At 32.4% G+C, this 17,191-nt stretch overlaps 1 protein-coding gene across 5 annotated transcripts in view; it reads left to right on the top strand.

Moving 5' to 3' along the window:
• Positions 1-17,191, top strand: part of RFX3 (regulatory factor X3) — a 281,067-nt gene that overhangs the window by 155,004 nt on the left and 108,872 nt on the right. For all 5 annotated transcript variants that reach the window (XM_063080722.1, XM_063080724.1, XM_063080725.1 and 2 more), the window contains one exon: positions 11,427-11,524. In XM_063080722.1, coding sequence (XP_062936792.1) covers positions 11,427-11,524 — 98 coding nt within the window. The remainder of the gene's footprint in view (positions 1-11,426; positions 11,525-17,191) is intronic.

Genomic DNA, 17,191 nt, shown 5'->3' with positions numbered 1-17,191 from the left:
GTAAGGAGTTCATTCACTCTTTCTGGTCACTGGAGTGTTATTGAGTAAATTCTTTTCACCAGAAATTATTGCTTAGTTTAGTAGAATCTTAGTATTGGTCAGCTCTGCTGGGCCCCAAGGGAGTTAATGTTTAAGACAGTGTTATAATTATGATAAAGTATTATTCACTTTGTAAGAAGTAATTGTTACAATGTTCCTTTTGATTCACAAAAATAGGTTTACATATGTCCATTGAATTTTGTCATTGAGAATCATCCTAAACTAAATCTTTCCTGAATTACATCCCTCTTCCCAGAAACAGCCCATCTCTTGCCTTTGGAAACCTGATTGACCTCTTCCAAGTAGCTTCTGGTCTTTGATGCTAGTCTACTTTTGAAGAGATAGATGGTAGGCTGTTAGGGATGATTTATTGAGCCAATTCACTCCCATTTGATAACTCATTTCTCAGATGGTCAGAAGTGCAAGAGAGTAAACTAGGACCTTACCTCTACATTAGCCTTCATATGATTCTACTTGAAGTCCAAGTGTCACAATAACAACTTTGAGTTGCCTATAGTCATCACATAGTTTTAGCAAATAATTCCTAGAAAGCTTAAATTTCATGCTTAACTGTAGCCCTGCTGACGAAGCAGGCTTTGCAACATTTATTGATTAGAACCTGCTGGAAACATTATGTGTTTAAAGTCTACTACAAGAAAACTGTATCCAAAGAGTTGAGATTTTCTTAAAAATAGAAAAAGCTACACAGTTTATAAGTGATGGGGTTATCTAACACAGGGCCAGTGAGTGAATTTATAATGTGAGCAAACAAATTTCATTTCCTACGTAGAATGAGTTCCATCATTTGAATTAACAATTCACTGTTTTCCAGTCTTTCACATTCATCACATTCTTTGATGTGAAAGGGCTACCATCTCAGGAAGATTAACAGCAATTTTGTATTTAACATTGAAAATCTCAGGAGGAACTTTGCAAAGTAATGTTAAAGATCCAGCGAAACTTCTTGTTCTTTTTCAGTAAACACAAAGAGAGAATTTAAGTAATATTTTATTCCAACCTTTCTTGTCACTTAATCTTGTTTTTGTTCACTGTGATTTTGTGTTCATAAAATATAAACTTCCTTTACCTACATTCACAATACTAGTTAGATTCTTTCTTGGAAAGATTTATTAAATAGCCTGTGACATATAATTTATTTTACTTTTAACCAAGGCTGAAAAAGATATTTTTAGGTTTACAATTTCTGTTTTCAAGATACCTGCTTGTTGAGGAAAATGCCTTTTCCCTTATGCTTTTTTTATTCTCTCTTGCATCTTTCCTTCTAGCATACCCCCACTATACTCTCACAAGTTTTTGACTTACCTTTATTCAATTCCCTTATTTTCCTATAGTTTTACTAGTCCAGAAATATTGAATGACTTCTGCTCCTTCTCTTTTTCTCACAAGATGGCTTTACTAATTTATTCTCTGTAGCACTCTGGCTATATTACTCCCCGCTGTGCTTTTATTAAGAGCTGTTATAATGTGGGTCCTTTTTCCTCCTGCTTCACAGTTGTTCAGTCACATAGCAGTCTCTAACATCACTATTCTAATATCTTATGTCTTTAATTTGCTAAGGGCTCTCTCATATCTCTTGTTGGGTCTATTAAAATGATCTTAATACAGTTTTTGACAGTTCTTAGGACTAAGGTTTAAAATGTTTGGTGCTGAGCAAATAAGGAATGCTGTTATATGAGAAAAGCAGTGAAGATCTTGACATAATAAATTTTTACAAAGAGACTAGTATTGTTCTTAGGTGACTAACAAGCTTAATAATTATAAATGATTTCATTTACTATTGAAAAGATTTCTGATTTGAAGTGTGATTCATTTTATTTTTCTTGAAGCACATCCCAAATAACATATTGTTACATTTGTCCTCAAAATATTCTAATTGATTCTATTGAGCTAGTACATTTTCCTGTGGTATGTAATTTGTTTTGGTATTCACTTCTTTTTATAAATAATACAAATTATGAAAAATATACATAAAATAAGTGAATACATTTGTAATACTGCATTTAAATAGTATGATGGGGTGCTTCCATTTGTTTAAATGTGTGTCAGTAAAAGAGTATTAAGTTTCTTAATTTATCTAATGTCTATGAAATGTAAATACAGTATTTCATGTATTTATATTTTCTGGTATAAATATCTTTTCCTTCAGTTGGCAAAATAAATAAATTTATGGTATAGAATGTTATTACAATTAGACTTCATTGCTGCCAACATTCTGATGTACTAGGTAACCTTTTAAAAATTAGCCTCAAGTAATTTTTAACTTGATATATTCAGTTCACTTTTATTCATAGAGCAGTTAATTATAGAAATTGTAGATTATTCCTGCTAATTCTACTGCTGTCCATCTCTTTTCAGTTCATATTTTAGCCACTTCACTGTTTATTAAAATTCAAAAGAGGTGAAAAATATTTGTTTATTCATTTTGGAAACACTTCAGAACATTTATTTTGGGAAAGACAAATTAAGAGAGAAAATTAATTTTGTGTAGAGTTTAATTAATCACCTTTTCCCCACTCTAAGGGCTTGGATAGGGCAAGCAGCAAGTGTGTCAGTTTATAGATTTCTCAAAGATAGGTGGGAAATAAAATTATTGGGAATGGTAATGAAATGCCTATAGGATGCTAGTTTCTCCATCTCTTTTAGAAGCGCTAACCTATATAGTTCCTGCACTAAGCTAATGGTAACTAAAATAGAAAAATAAACTTAAATAAATAACAATTTGGTAAATATTTGAACAGAAATTAATGTTTAACAGAAGAACAGTATCAAATAATATTTGAACAATCTGAATCAGTTATTAGCATGCATCTTTATATTAAAATAGAAAGAAATAGAAAAATTATATTAAAATTTCACCTTTGTTTTTTAATGATTATTTATACTTTTTTTTTAGGCTGCTGGTCAGTACAGGGATCCAAACTCATGACCTTGAGTTTATAAGGCTGTGCTCTAATCTGCTGAGCTAACTGGCCAGCCCTCTAATGATATATTAAATGGCATTAAAAGTGATCATATCAGTTCACTTTGGAATAATAAGCATTTCTTGATGGTTACATTAGTTTTTTAAAAAGTAATACATTTATCTATATTTAGAAGATAATATATATTTTACAAATATTTACCAGGTATTTCCTTTTCTAGGTATAGGGCATTATTTAATTATTGAGTAACTATTAAATATTTACAATATACTAACACTGTGTTGGGCTCTTTGGGAATATACCAACAAATGTAAAAAATGTTGCTGCTCCCTGTGTGCACTTGGGCCAGGAGTAGGGATAGGCTGGAATTCAGTCATTCTTATTTTACATCTTGTGACTTTGTTTATAAGTCTGGATAGACTGGCTCTGTGGACACAGCTTTCTTCCTGGAACTGACTTCAATTTGGAGTAAAAGGGAACATTTCTGTGGTTTTTCAATCCACTTTTACTAATAAAAGGCAAAGACCCACTGCCTCTCCTGCCAAAAAAATATCAAATGACAAACCCTAAACTAAAAACTAGGTGAAGAAAAGACTTTAAGGATCTCAACTTCTCATTGTTGGAAGAAAGCATATATACGTAAGATAGTTCTTTTTTTCTTTTTTTCTTCTGGCTTTTTCTGTCCTTTTTTGCCCCTCTTTTTTACTTCATTATCATTATACTCTTGAAAGAAATACCCTCTGACTGTAAGCAGTATGTCCAATTTCTTTTCTCATTAACATTAAATTGTTTCAAGTGCCTCTTAAGCCCAGTTTCTTCATGTTTGGTAGAAAAACTATACATACTGGATAACAATAAAATTGTATTTCCTCCACAATATGCTATAATTCAGTGTTGTGACTATTCAATTTGGTCTTCCATTCACTTTGTCAGTTCCTTAACTTGGTAGATTATGTAAAGAATTATGCCCTGTTTTTACATTGTACAGTAAACTCTCCATGTGTTCAAAAGACATACACAGATATTGCTGTCCTAGATGAGTTAGCAACCTCTATCCAGATTTCTTTTCTGAGATTCTTGACATTTTCTAAGATTCATTTCTACTTTAATTAAAGAATCTCATAATTTTAAGGGACCCTTGATGGACACTTATTGTGCATACTTATTCTGAAACCAAGTGGGATATAAAAGAATGAAATTTGTACAGATGGAGAAGATAAAACACTTGTTTTTGAAGTATTTGATAATTTTACCAATTCTTCAAAATGTATTGTAATTATATATGCCTATACCATCCTTTGTATCTGTACTTTGCTTTGGATTCTCACAAAAATCTTTTATAGCAGATTAGCTATCTCTTTTACTTCACACAAGGAAATTATTACTTAAATAAATTGAATACCCTAGTATACAAATAGCCAGTGTTAGTAGAAGGACTTAAAATTAGTTCTCCTACTTCCGAATTAGCCGACCATACCACCTCACCACATTGGCCCCCACGAAAGAAACCAATTGAGAATATGACTTAGTGCTAAGCCATGTGCTACCACCTGTATCTGTGAGTTCTGAGAACAAAAAGAAAGGAATAGTCTCTCATGGGATAAAATGAATTATGTGAGACTTTTTAGAGAAACTAAATTTTTAATCAGGACTGGAGGAAATAGTGGATTTGTATTTGTTGATGAGAGAATTTATGTAGAGAACACAACACAAGTGATGAGAAGTTAGGACAGAAAAAGCCAGAAGAAAAAAAAGAAAAAAATAGCTATCTTATGTATATATGCCTTATTCCACCAATGAGAAGTTGAGATCCTTGAAAGTCTTTTCTTCACTTAGTTTTTAGTTTAGGGTTTGTCATTTGATACTTTTTTGGCGGGGGACACAGTGGGTCTCTGCAAAATTTTAATGCGTGATTATGAAGGAATGGAGAGGCTATGTTTGAAAATGTCCATCAACATTTAGATGTTATTAATGGGAGGATTTTATATCCTAGTCCAACTTATTTTGTTTTTATCTAAAATATGATAAGGAAGCACTTAAGAATTTAAATAGAGGAGTTATATTATGAAAATGAGTGAATATTTTTTAAATGCTAAAGATCTGTCTTCCACTATTAAATATATTTGTTGTTTGGTTTTTTTTTTCATGGATGCCATTTGTCAGGTTGAGAAAGTTTCCTTCTATCCTTAACTTACTGAGAGAGAATCTATGTTGTTCATTTTTTGTTTTGAGTCATGAATGGATGTTAAATGTTGTCAAATGTTTTTCCAGATTTATTGAGGTGATCATATAGTTTTTCTTCTTTATTGTAAATATGGTGGATTACATTTGTGGATTTTATAGTATTAAACTGACTTTGCATTCTTGGGCTAAACCCCACCTGCTTATGATGTATTGTGCTGTAGGTGTGTTGTTGGATTAGATTTACTTACATTTTGTTAAAGATTTTTACATTTATGAGAGAAATCAGTCTATTGTCTTTTTTTTCTAGTTTTGTTCTCAGGGTTACTTTTGCCTCATTAAAATTGCAGGGAGATGTTCCCTTATTCTCTATTTTTAAAAACAATTTTGTTAGATTGACCTTTTTTTCTCTTTGATAAGTCTGCTTTGATGTTTATCACTTTATTTTTTTCTGTTATTTTCAGATTTCTATTTCATTGATTTTTTACTGCTTATTATTTCTTCTCTCTTTATTTTAGGTTTAATTTGTTCTTTATTTTCTAGCTTCTTGAAGTGGAAACTTAGATTATTACTTAAGTTTTCTCCTCCCTAACTTCTACATTTAAAGCTGTACATTTTCCTCTTTGGGTGTCTTTAGCTGCTCTCTGCAAATTTTGATATATGTTCAGTATCATTCAGTTCAAAGTATTTTCTAATTTTCTTGTGATTTCTTCTATGAATCATAGATTATATTTAAAATATATTTTTTATTTTATAAGTATTTCCAGATATCTTTTTGTCTTTAATTTTAAATTTGACTTTTTGGTCAGAGAGCATGCTCTATATTGTTTTAATCCTTTAAAACTTGAGACTTGTTTTTTGTCTCAGCATTTGAACTTTTATGATGCATGTTTATGTGCACTGGAAAGCATATCTATTCTGCTCTTATTACATGGATCATCATGTGAAAGTCAGTTTCAATTTCTGTATCCTTACTGATTTTTTGTCTTTTTTATCTATCAATTATGGAGAGAAGAATGTCGAAACTATCAGTCATAACTGTGGGTTTTCTTATTCTTTCAATTCTATCAGTTTTGGTTCACACATCTTGTAACTCTGTCCTTTGGTACAAAAATATACAGGGTTTATTATTTCTTCTTGACAGTTTTCTTGATGAAATATCCCTCTTTACCTCTGGTGTTTGCAAGGTTTATCTTTTTACATCCTTTTATTTTTAACATACTGTCTCTGTATATTTAAAGTATGTTCTGGTGGATAGCATATTGTTGGATCTCACATTTTTACACATACCAACAATCAGGATTTAAATCTTATACGTTAAGTATAATTATTGATATGGTTGCATTTAATTCTAGCATCTTATTGTTTTCTAGTTGTCCCATTTGTTCTTTTATTTGCTTTATTTCTGTCTCCTGTCGGATTAATTGAGCATTTTCTAGTATTGCTATCTATTTCCACTGTTGGCTATACTATGTTTTTCTTTAGTGTTCGTTCAAGGATTTTTAAATATATATCTTTCACTTACTACAGTCTTTGTTTAAGTAGTATTATACCACTTAACGTATAAGAACATTACAGAAGTGTATTTTCAACTCCCTCTCCTGTTCTTTGTGCTATTTTTTTCTCATATATACATTTCATTTCTACATATGTTGTAAACCCATTATGTATTATTATTATTTTTGCTTTACATAGTCAATTACCTTTTATAGAAAGTTAAAAGATAGCAAACAAAAAACCCATATAATTTACCTTCAAATTTACCATTTCTAGTGCTTCTCATTTCTCTGTGTAGATCCCAGTTTCCATCCTGTATTATTCTTCTTTGGCCTGAAGAACTTACTTTGTCATTTTCTTCGTTGGTTGTCTGCTAGAGAAGTATTATCTCAGCTTTTGATCGTCTGAAAAAGGATTTTCCCTTCATATTTGAAGGATATTTCACTGATTATGGAACTCTAGGTTGACAATTTTTTTCTCCCCTCAGTACTTTAAAGATGTTATTTAATTGTCTTGGGCATGCATTATCTTTGACAGGGAAGTTTTCAATCATTCTAAAACTTCTTGCAGTGGATATAATGGGTCTTCTTTTTGTCTGCTTTAAAAATCTTTCTCTTCTATTACTGGTTTTTAACACTTTAATTGTAGTGCACTTTGGTGTGGTTTTGTCTATACATTGATGTACATTAACTTCTTAGACCTGAGTGTTTGTGGTTTTAATCAATCTTGGAAGTGACTCTACCACTCTTTCTTCAAATATGTTTTCTGTTATTCCTCTTCTCTGTCTGGGACTCCTATTGCATTATGGTGTTGTATGTCCAGACTTTGCTATCTTCCTTTGAAAATGTTAAATTTTGTTTTGTGTAGGCAGTTGAGTTCCTTATTATTCAACTTGATGTTTTCAAAGATTGTTTTTTTAGCTTTGTTAGGGTGGGCCTAAAATAATGTTTACTCTAGAGCCAGTTTAGCCCCACTACTAAGGCTTTACCTTCTGGTGTATCTACAGAATGCTCTAGGTATTCAGTAAAAGTCTTATCATTATGGGCTGGTCAGAACTTGAACTGCACCCTACACATGTACAGCTTATATTCAACAACAGACTCAAGGGTATCTCTATACATATTTCTGGATCTTTTTCTCTACCTACCTTTTTCTCTGCCCTATCTGATACTCTGCCGCAATTTTCAGCTGCCTTAAGCCTACCCCATTCCAATCTGTCTCCTCACCTCAGTGAGACAATCATGCTTTGCTTGGTTTTTCCCTTCCTGCTATGTGGTGTAGAAAATGTCTCTAGGCATACCACTTTTCCGTGTCCACTCATCTGTTGATGGACATTTGGGCTGGTTCCAACTCTTGGCTATTGTAAAGAGAGCTGCAAAAACCACTGGAATTCTACTCTGCTATAAAAAAGAATGAAATACTACCATTTGCAGCAACATGGATGGACTTAGAAAAAATTATATTAAGTGAAATAAGTCAGACACAGAAAGAGAAATACCACATGTTCTCACTTAGAAAATTCCCTCTTTCCTATTTATCCCTCTTTCCCTCTAACCCCTGGCAACCACTGATCTTTTTACTGTCTCCATATTTTGCCTTTTCCAGAATGTCATATAGTCATAATCATACAGTAAGTAGGTAGCCTTTTTAGATTGGCTTCTTTTCACTTAGTAATATGCATTTATGTTTCCTCCATGTTATTTCATGGCTTGATAGCTCATTTCTTTTTAGTGCTGAATAATACTCCATTGTCTGAATGTACTGCAGTTTATCCATTTACCTACTGAAGGACTTCTTGGTTGCTTCCAAGTTTTGGCCATTATGAGTAAAGCTGCTATAAACGTGTGTGTGCATGTGTTTTTGTGTGGACATAAGCTTACAACTTCATGGGTAAATACCAAGGAACATGATTACTGGATCATATGGTAAGAGTATGTGTAATTTTGTAAGAAACTTCCGAGTGGCTGTACCATTTTGCATTCCCACCAGCAATGAATGAGAGTTCTTGTTTTTTCACGTTTTTGCCAGCATTTAGTATTGTCAATGTTCTGGATTTTGGCCATTCCAATTCATATTCCAAATTCTAGTATCTCATAATTGTTTAATTTTGCATTTCCCTAATGACATATGATGTGGAACATTTTTTCATATGCTGATTTGCTATCTTTTTTGGCTCTTCTTTAGTGAGGTGTCCGTTAAGGTAGTTGACTTTTTAAAATCATTCTGTTTGTTTTTTATTATTGAGTTTTAAGAGTTCTTTGTATATGTTGGATAACAGTCCTTAATCAGATATGTCTTTAGCCAATTTTTTCCATTTTGTGGCTTGTCTTTTCATTCTCTTCACAGTGTTTTTCACAGAGCAGAAATTTTTAATTTTAATAAAATCCAGTTCTTTGTTTCATAGACCACACCTTTGGTGTTGTATCTAAAAAGTTATCACCAAACCTAAGAGTATCTAGATTATCCACACACATATTTTTATAGGACTATTAGTCTTTTTCTTCTGCAATTTTATATGCTAATTTGTCTTGGTTTTGCTTATTATGTATATATGTATATACCATGCAAATGCTTTAAAAAGTTTCATGTAAAAATATTTTTTATCACTTGTGAATTTTGTAGCTAGGATAGTTTTCCACAATGATAGGTAAGAAGTAATATATTCATTTTTTATTTTACAGCACAATGTACTATAATGGAATGATCTCTAGGTTTATTCTATATAGTTAAATGAGAAGAGCAAGGCTCAGAACAGTGTGTATAGTATGCTACTTTTTATCTTAGAATGAGGTATATATGTGTGTGTGTGTGTGTGTGTGTGTGTGTATTCACATATGGGTACTTATATGCACATGCATACATATTTGCTGTATTTCAAAAAACATGAAGGAAACAAAAAGCAGTGGAAGGAAAAACCAAAAATTAGTGAAAATGGTTCCCTACATGGGGAGGGAGAAAGTATGTAAGGAAGCAAGATTGTCTATTCAAATATGTCTCTTGCTTTACATTTTTGACTTTGGAACCATGTAGATATTCATATAATTGTAAATAAAAATTAAACCAAATTTGTATACAGCAAATACTAAAACTAAAAAGAAAATTAATCACATGAATTTAACTGTTTATCCAGTTGGTTACTTATTTTTAGTGACTTTAGAGCTCAGTAAATCATAATACATCTCTAGAGATATATATCTTGAAGATAAAAAAATAGAAGGAAACTTAAACAGTATTTGGCATTCAAATTTTAGTAATATTGATATATTTATTTCGAAACTATTACACATTTCATGATAGAACAAATAAGCAATCATGTTAAGGTCTCCAGGAACCAAAATTTTTAACATAAAAACAAAAATGCGGAAATAATATGTCAAAAATGTATTAAATATACGTATGTTACATTCAATAGAAAAAATTAATACATTTACCTTCAAGAAATATTTTGTATTTTCTAGACCTTTCTAATGAGAAGAGCTAGTAGTGACCAGTCATAGTGCCTGGATTGTAGTCTTTAAGTACCATTTTCTACTAATAAAAGCCAGGGCTTTTCCAGATCTGGGGAAGGATATATAAGACATAGAACATCTTATCACAACGGAAAGCAGGGGAGTTATGAAAGATACTGTGGTCATGTCATAGAAACCAGTTTGAAGAGATTACCACTGGCCAAAGATGAGAAAATTTTAGCAAGAAAAAAGATGCTAGGATTGAAAAATATCAAATATATTCAGAAGCCAAGACTCATAAGGTTACTCATAAGGTTTCAATAAAATGAAACAAAAAACCATATTGGTCACCTTTGGAAGGTACTAGGGGCTAAGGTTATTGTTTTCAGTACCAGTAAGTAAAAGAATCATTAACTTATTCTACTCTTCTTATATGAACCTTATTTCAAAGCAATTTTCTTTATAGAAGAAGTCTACTAATAAATGAAGAAAGAATAACAGAATTATACTACCACTTTATTAATTAAAAAATATATATGTATAATATTTCTAGGAAATGATCATCAATGGCTACTAATATCCTGAGGTAAAACATGGATAGGGAACATGATAGTAGAGCCATCCAGCTGACAACACCTGACCCCACTGATCAAACTTAACATTGAAGAAGGAAGTTGTTATATGCCAGTTGATACGGTGCAATGGAAAGTACACAACTTTTCAAAAATTGAGCTTGCTGAAGCCTTTAGATCTAATGACCAGTTCATATGATGTACAGGCTTTAGAGAAACTTATTAAATGACAGCTCAGGGATGCTATTAGCCAAATCTAGAATGCCAGAAATTCTACAAGATAAATGTCCCAGTTTCTTCAGTTAGTAATAGGCAAGAAATGAAAAGGATGGAGAAGCTGTTAGAGGTTAAAAGAGAAAGACTATATCAATCAAATGCAACATGTGGACCTTGTTTGGATCCTGATTTGAACAAACTAACATTACAAAGTTCTTGGAATTATTAGGGAAATTTGAACAATGACTGAATTTTATACAATATTAAGGAGTTGTTAATGTTTTATATGTGATATTAGTTTGTATATGCGTATATACCTGAGGAATGTTATAGAATTTATTCAACATAGATGCTATAGTTGATCTGAACCCACCACATACTTATCTTGAAATTAGCATGAATCTAATAGTTTTTATGATAAGCCATTTTCACATTTATTTGTACGTTAGAGAAACCATTGAGGTATAGCTAACACTGTATTCTTTCTATGATATCAGCCTCTCACCAAGGTCCTCATATTTGTTTTTCAGGTACAGCAGGTACAGACTGTACAGCAGGTACAACATGTCTATCCAGCTCAGGTGCAGTATGTGGAAGGAAGTGATACTGTCTATACCAATGGAGCAATGTAAGTTTATTTGTGGGGATCTTTTTAATGCCCCCACTCACAGAAAAACAGTGTACTTTCTAACACATCCCACTATTCCCAAATTGTTTCCTTGTTTCTATAGTAATTTTTTTACTAGAACAGAGTTACTGAAATTAAGCTGATGTTTAGAGCTTTGTCTATGTTTATTAAGAATATGTGCTCATTTTCTTCTCACTTAATATTTTAAATTATTAAAATTGTTATGCCCATTAATAGTTTTGTATAGGTTGAGAAAAACTTATACCTCTTGTCAGTGATTTCTGTATTTTAATAATACCTTGCAAAACATATGCTTTTTGTTTTTTATGTATAAGGTGAAATTGTATGTATATGTGTTTGTCAATAAACTGATATAATACTAGTATAATAAGAGTTTTAGGGTTTCCCCCATTGTTTATATAAGACACTCTTCCAAAAAGTGCTGATACTCAGTAAATCTTGTTTTTCTATGTGAACCTGCCCCCACCTCCGATTTATGTCCTTTTTATCAACAATAATGTAAATTTGTAAATTTATTTCATTTGGGCTCTTCAGCCACTTTGGATTAAGATTCAGGATATTTTTATAAATAAAGGGACTAAGAATTATTGCAAGTCACTGAGAATGTTTTCAACTGTGTTATTTGTTTGCGGCTGGTCGGCTTTCTTGGTTTACTGAAATGAATTCAAATTCTTTCATATACTCTTCTTCTCACCTGCCTTCACTGTTGGTGTACCCCGTGATGATAACTAACCTCTGCTTTATTTATTCTTACTACATCTACTCTCTCCTTGGGCGATTTCAGTGATTCCCATGATGTCAACCTGTAAGCTCCACAGGGCAGGATTGTTTTTTTTTAAACTGCAATAACTCTAACACTAGAAAAATGCATGACACATAGAAAGAATGCAGTTGTTACCTAGTATTGTTATAACTAAAAACTCAGAAACCTGGTTTAACTGTGTATTAGTTTTATCATCGTGGTCAATGTGCTTAAATATTCTGAGCTTTTTATTATTTTTTCTGTGGGAGTGGGAGGAGGATAATCTCATTCTTACTTAGGTGTTGTGAGGATTTGAGGAAATATATTTAAAGCACCTAATACAGAGCTTGGTACATAACAGATGATACAAAATTGAAAGCTTTTCATTGACCCTAACCCTCCTTTTTTTAAATTACTTTTGGTCACTGAACCTATTTACGTCACCACTACATTGACACCACCTCCTTTCCCATCAAATAAAATTCAACTTTCCACCTTGGCATTCTCCCTATTCCTGCTTCTCTAGCTTCACCTTCCATCTATTCCAGGCACAACCAACTTTGTGTATTTTGTCCCCAAATACTCCCCTTTCATGCCTCTGTGACTTTGGACATGTGCTTTTGTTTCCGAAATAGCATTCTCTGCCTTCTCTTTTTTCTTCCCGGCCCTCACACCAGCCTAATGTGATCTTTATAGACAGACGTGTTATTCCCGCCATTGTGACATGGACTCTGACTCTTCTCCTCTGCAGTTAGCTTGTCCTTCCCCTGTAAAGGACAGCACAGTATCCTACTTGTTCTTCCACCATCACACTATGAATGCTTGTTTATTTCTTCCATTCTAGGAAGGACTTTCCCTGAACGGGAACTTGTCATTTTGTTGTCTTATTTACATTTACTTAGGTGATTGTCATGGAATAAAAAGTGTATAAACTTTTGTTACTCTAGTTAATCTATAACTGTTATATATTTTTTGACACACTGTGAATATTTTTTACCTATTTGTTGTGTAGGTCCAGGGCCTCCTGGAACCTGATTTTGGAATCTTCACCATAAACCCAAACTACAGTTGCAGTTGGCATTTATACCAAATAAAAGAGATGCCTGCCCCTTGGACCTTTATTCTATCAGAGAAAACAAATGGCTTTCCAAACACTGGTAGAGCCCACAGAGTTGTCAGTTGTTGTTTCATTCTTGCCTGTGGCATGTAGTAGTGGTGACCTGCAAGGGAATCTGAGAATGAAAGTCTATAGCTTTCATGTCTGGATGGTAGAAGGTGGAATGGTGTTGAGAGAGATAACCGTACCATATCTATCACAGTCATTACTCATTTTGTACTGGTCAGGTTAGGGTGGAGAGATTAGGCTCTGCTACTTGTGAGTGCATGACTTTGTTTCCCCTTTTTAATCTGGAAATGGAGATAATTAACTTTTCAAAAGTGCTTTATGTACCATCTGAGAAATAGTAAGCATCTAATAAACATTAGTTATTTCCGTAAAATTGTATATTTTAGTTATTTGTTTATATTTCTCTCTGACTTAGGATTCTAAATTCTATATATTATCTTATGCATTTTTAAATTACCCCAGCACTGACCTTAGGGTCTTCCACATAGTATGTAAATGTAAGTTGAATGAATTCATTCATTCACAAAACCTGAGAAAAACAGCATCTCTAAAGTTGTTTTTTTAAAATATAGGGCTTATTTAAATGCAGAAATGATTCAGAGTAAATATCTAGTGCCAGCATGTATTTTCTGTGGTCCACTAGCTCAGTTGGTTAGATCATGACTAATGAGGTCATGAGTTCATTTGCCACAAAGTCCAATTATCTTTGATCTGGTCTCTGTGGGCCCGGATTTATCATCAACTTTAGCCAATTATGTCACAAATGTACACTCTTGGTCAAGAAGAAGATGTATCTTTAAAAACCCTTCATTACTATCAAGTATAATTTTTGGTAAAGGTTCTGCAGCATCATTTTTATATTTAATAATGAAATATCCTCATGTTGCCATGAATTATACTTAAAATTTAAATAGATAGAAGACTATGAATATTTTTTCTCAAATATGACTAAAAAGTTTCTTTTTTATACTTTATGCTATTCTAGTCTTTCCTAATTTGGTAGTGCTGGCATTTGACTACAAACAAATTTTGTCTCTTAGTGTTCATTTTAGGGTCTTTATACTCCTTCTTATTATTTGATATACTTCCATGTATGTTAGGAATTATATTTTTTTATTCTACCATACTGAATTAATAGCCAGTTAGTGTTTGATCCCTGACTTGGATCACAGTCAGATTCCTACTTCTGTGTGATAATAAATGCTTTTTGCTAATGATACTCCCAGAAGATAGAGACTCTGATCTTTATCATGAACTTACAAGCACCCAGTACAGGGCCCTACAACCTGTGCATGCTTACTAAGTATAGGTTCACTGATGCGCTTGTCACCAGCATCCCCATGTCGTGTAGCCATAATACACAGGGTCTCACTCAAGAGGTGATGACAGTTCTCACAGATAGGTGTCATCACTTATGAAAATTTTGTAATCATTATAATTTGATGATACTAAATTGTTACCTGGTTCTCACTGTGAATGTGAACAATTACTGCCAACATAACGGACTTAAGTCAGTGTGAGTTAGCAAGTGAGCATATATTTCAGTTGAACAATTGAGACTGTTTTACATTGTTGAGTGTTGGAGTAGAATAGCTTTTTGCTCAAGGAAGAAGGTAACTTAATTCAGTTTTGCTCCAATTTATTTTATCCTTGCTTCTGTAGGAACCTAAGCTACATCATTTATTTATTTACTTGCAATAATTTTTCCAAGAAATTTTTTCTAAAAGCTAAATCACGGTCATCTCCATTTCTACAAATTCTTATAATTTATGATCTCTAATCATTTAGAAACTGTGGTTATACCAGCTGGGAAACGTTGCATACAATGTAGAAAGAGTCTATTTCAGTTGAAAAGTTTTGGTGTAGCTAAGAAATCAATTTTTTAAAAATAAAATGATTTTTTTTTCTTTATCTCACTCTTTTTTGACTCATACTTTCCCCACTTCCTCCTACATCATGTTAGTTAAAATGGAAATAAAGACAGCATTTTATCTTATGGCCAAATGAAGAAATCTTTATTTTAAAGGATTTTCTTATATAAACCACTCTTTGAAGCTTGTCCACTGTTAAGAGACAATCAACATTTGAAAATGCAGAAGTGTTCATTGTGTGAGTATATGTCGTAATAGGGCTTGACCACCCTTCTCCTAGTCTTCCTGTTTAGATTATAGATTTCTCACCAGCACCAATACAGAATTTCCCAAACTGTGTTCCACAAAATATTTGTCCAATAAAAGAGTTCCATGGTTACACAAGCAGGGCAACACTGAGTGATTGCCTTCCTCTTGAGGACTCTCAATTCCTTTTAGCCTTTTAGAGGCTCTGAGAAGTCCTATGAGAAGGAAACCCAGTGTTTTAAAAAGTAAACCAAAATACTCTTTTATCTCATAATATCATATGGTACACCTTGGGATATGGTACTGTGATATATTGACATTGAATAATTTATTCAAATTCCATAAGCATGTGGATAGGACTCATATGTTTTAAATAGTCATCTCTTAAAGACAGTGCATTTTCTGAAGTCATTCAATTATTTTTCTATACACTTTAAATGATTAGTAAGGAATGTTCAAAAGGATACTCTTCAAGCTCTTTTTTTCCCTTTTTAAGAAAATAGTAAATTTCAGTATTTCCAAGTGAATTTGTGCTTTCTTATGATTATTCAAATGTCCTCTGCTTAGAAGAAATGGTTATATGGAATTTCTCTAATTGAGATGGAGAGGATGCTGTCTTCATTTATGCTTCTACTGATATACACATTTTAATTGGTGTAGAAGCTGGTTTGTGAATCTACTTGCTCTTTAGATTTAGATTTGTATATAGTTGGTTGCATAGGAAGATTTCTTGCAGAGAAAACTGTCCTGTGTAAAAGAATATGAAGGTCTCTCTACAATTAGGGAAGGACCCATTTTGTTAACCACGTAAAAATTTTCATCTCTATAAAGATGGAACACTTTCAGATATAGCTTCTCAGAATGTCAGAGTTGGGAAGGTTATGGAGACCATTTATTCACATTCTTCCACTTTACAGATGAGTAAACGGAGACCCAGTGGTGCAATAATTTACCCGGCTAATTTGAATCTAGAGTTCATGTTTTCTGACCTTCAACACATAGTCCTTTCAAATGATCTGTAGATACTGGTGTTTGATCCTGAGTTATTTATGGCATTAGGGGAGAAGTGTTGGCTAGTTACCGAAAAAAAAAAAAAAAAGATTTTAGTAAATAGTATATATAATGCTATTATATAATTGTACATCTCATTATAGAAAAATAAAGTTGTGATTTTTGTAATGGCAGATTCTTAAAGACTAAGAGTGTACTTTTATTCATTGGAATCTCTTTTCATGTTTTTAAAAAATTTAATTTAATGCTTTTATAGTTAAATTTATTCTGTGAATGTAGAATATCCTTTGGATATTTATAAAATGTGTAAAAACGTACATATTTAATTTTTTTTCAACATCAGATGTTTTAGTTAAATAGCCTGCAAGAGAATCATTATTTGTCCTATCTATATACCTTTCCATTATTGTCCACTAACAGAACTAAATGATACCACATCAAGGGCAACTTGCTCTGTTATATTTTCATGTCCAAGACATTGAAATCCACAATAGTTCTATACAATAACACTTAAAAGGGTTTAGACACTTAATTTTTCTTCTCCTCCCCCCCCCTTTTTTAAGAAAGGAGGAAATGAAAGACTTCTTATATGCTTCTATAGATGTAGAACCAAGTTATATTATTAGTTTTCTTAAATTTACTTCAGAAGT

The sequence above is a fragment of the Cynocephalus volans genome, chromosome 16, assembly GCF_027409185.1.
Source record: "Cynocephalus volans isolate mCynVol1 chromosome 16, mCynVol1.pri, whole genome shotgun sequence".
Lineage (NCBI taxonomy): Eukaryota > Metazoa > Chordata > Mammalia > Dermoptera > Cynocephalidae > Cynocephalus > Cynocephalus volans.
The sequence above is the reverse complement of the archived record's forward strand: the minus strand, read 5'-3'. Positions and strand labels throughout refer to the sequence as shown.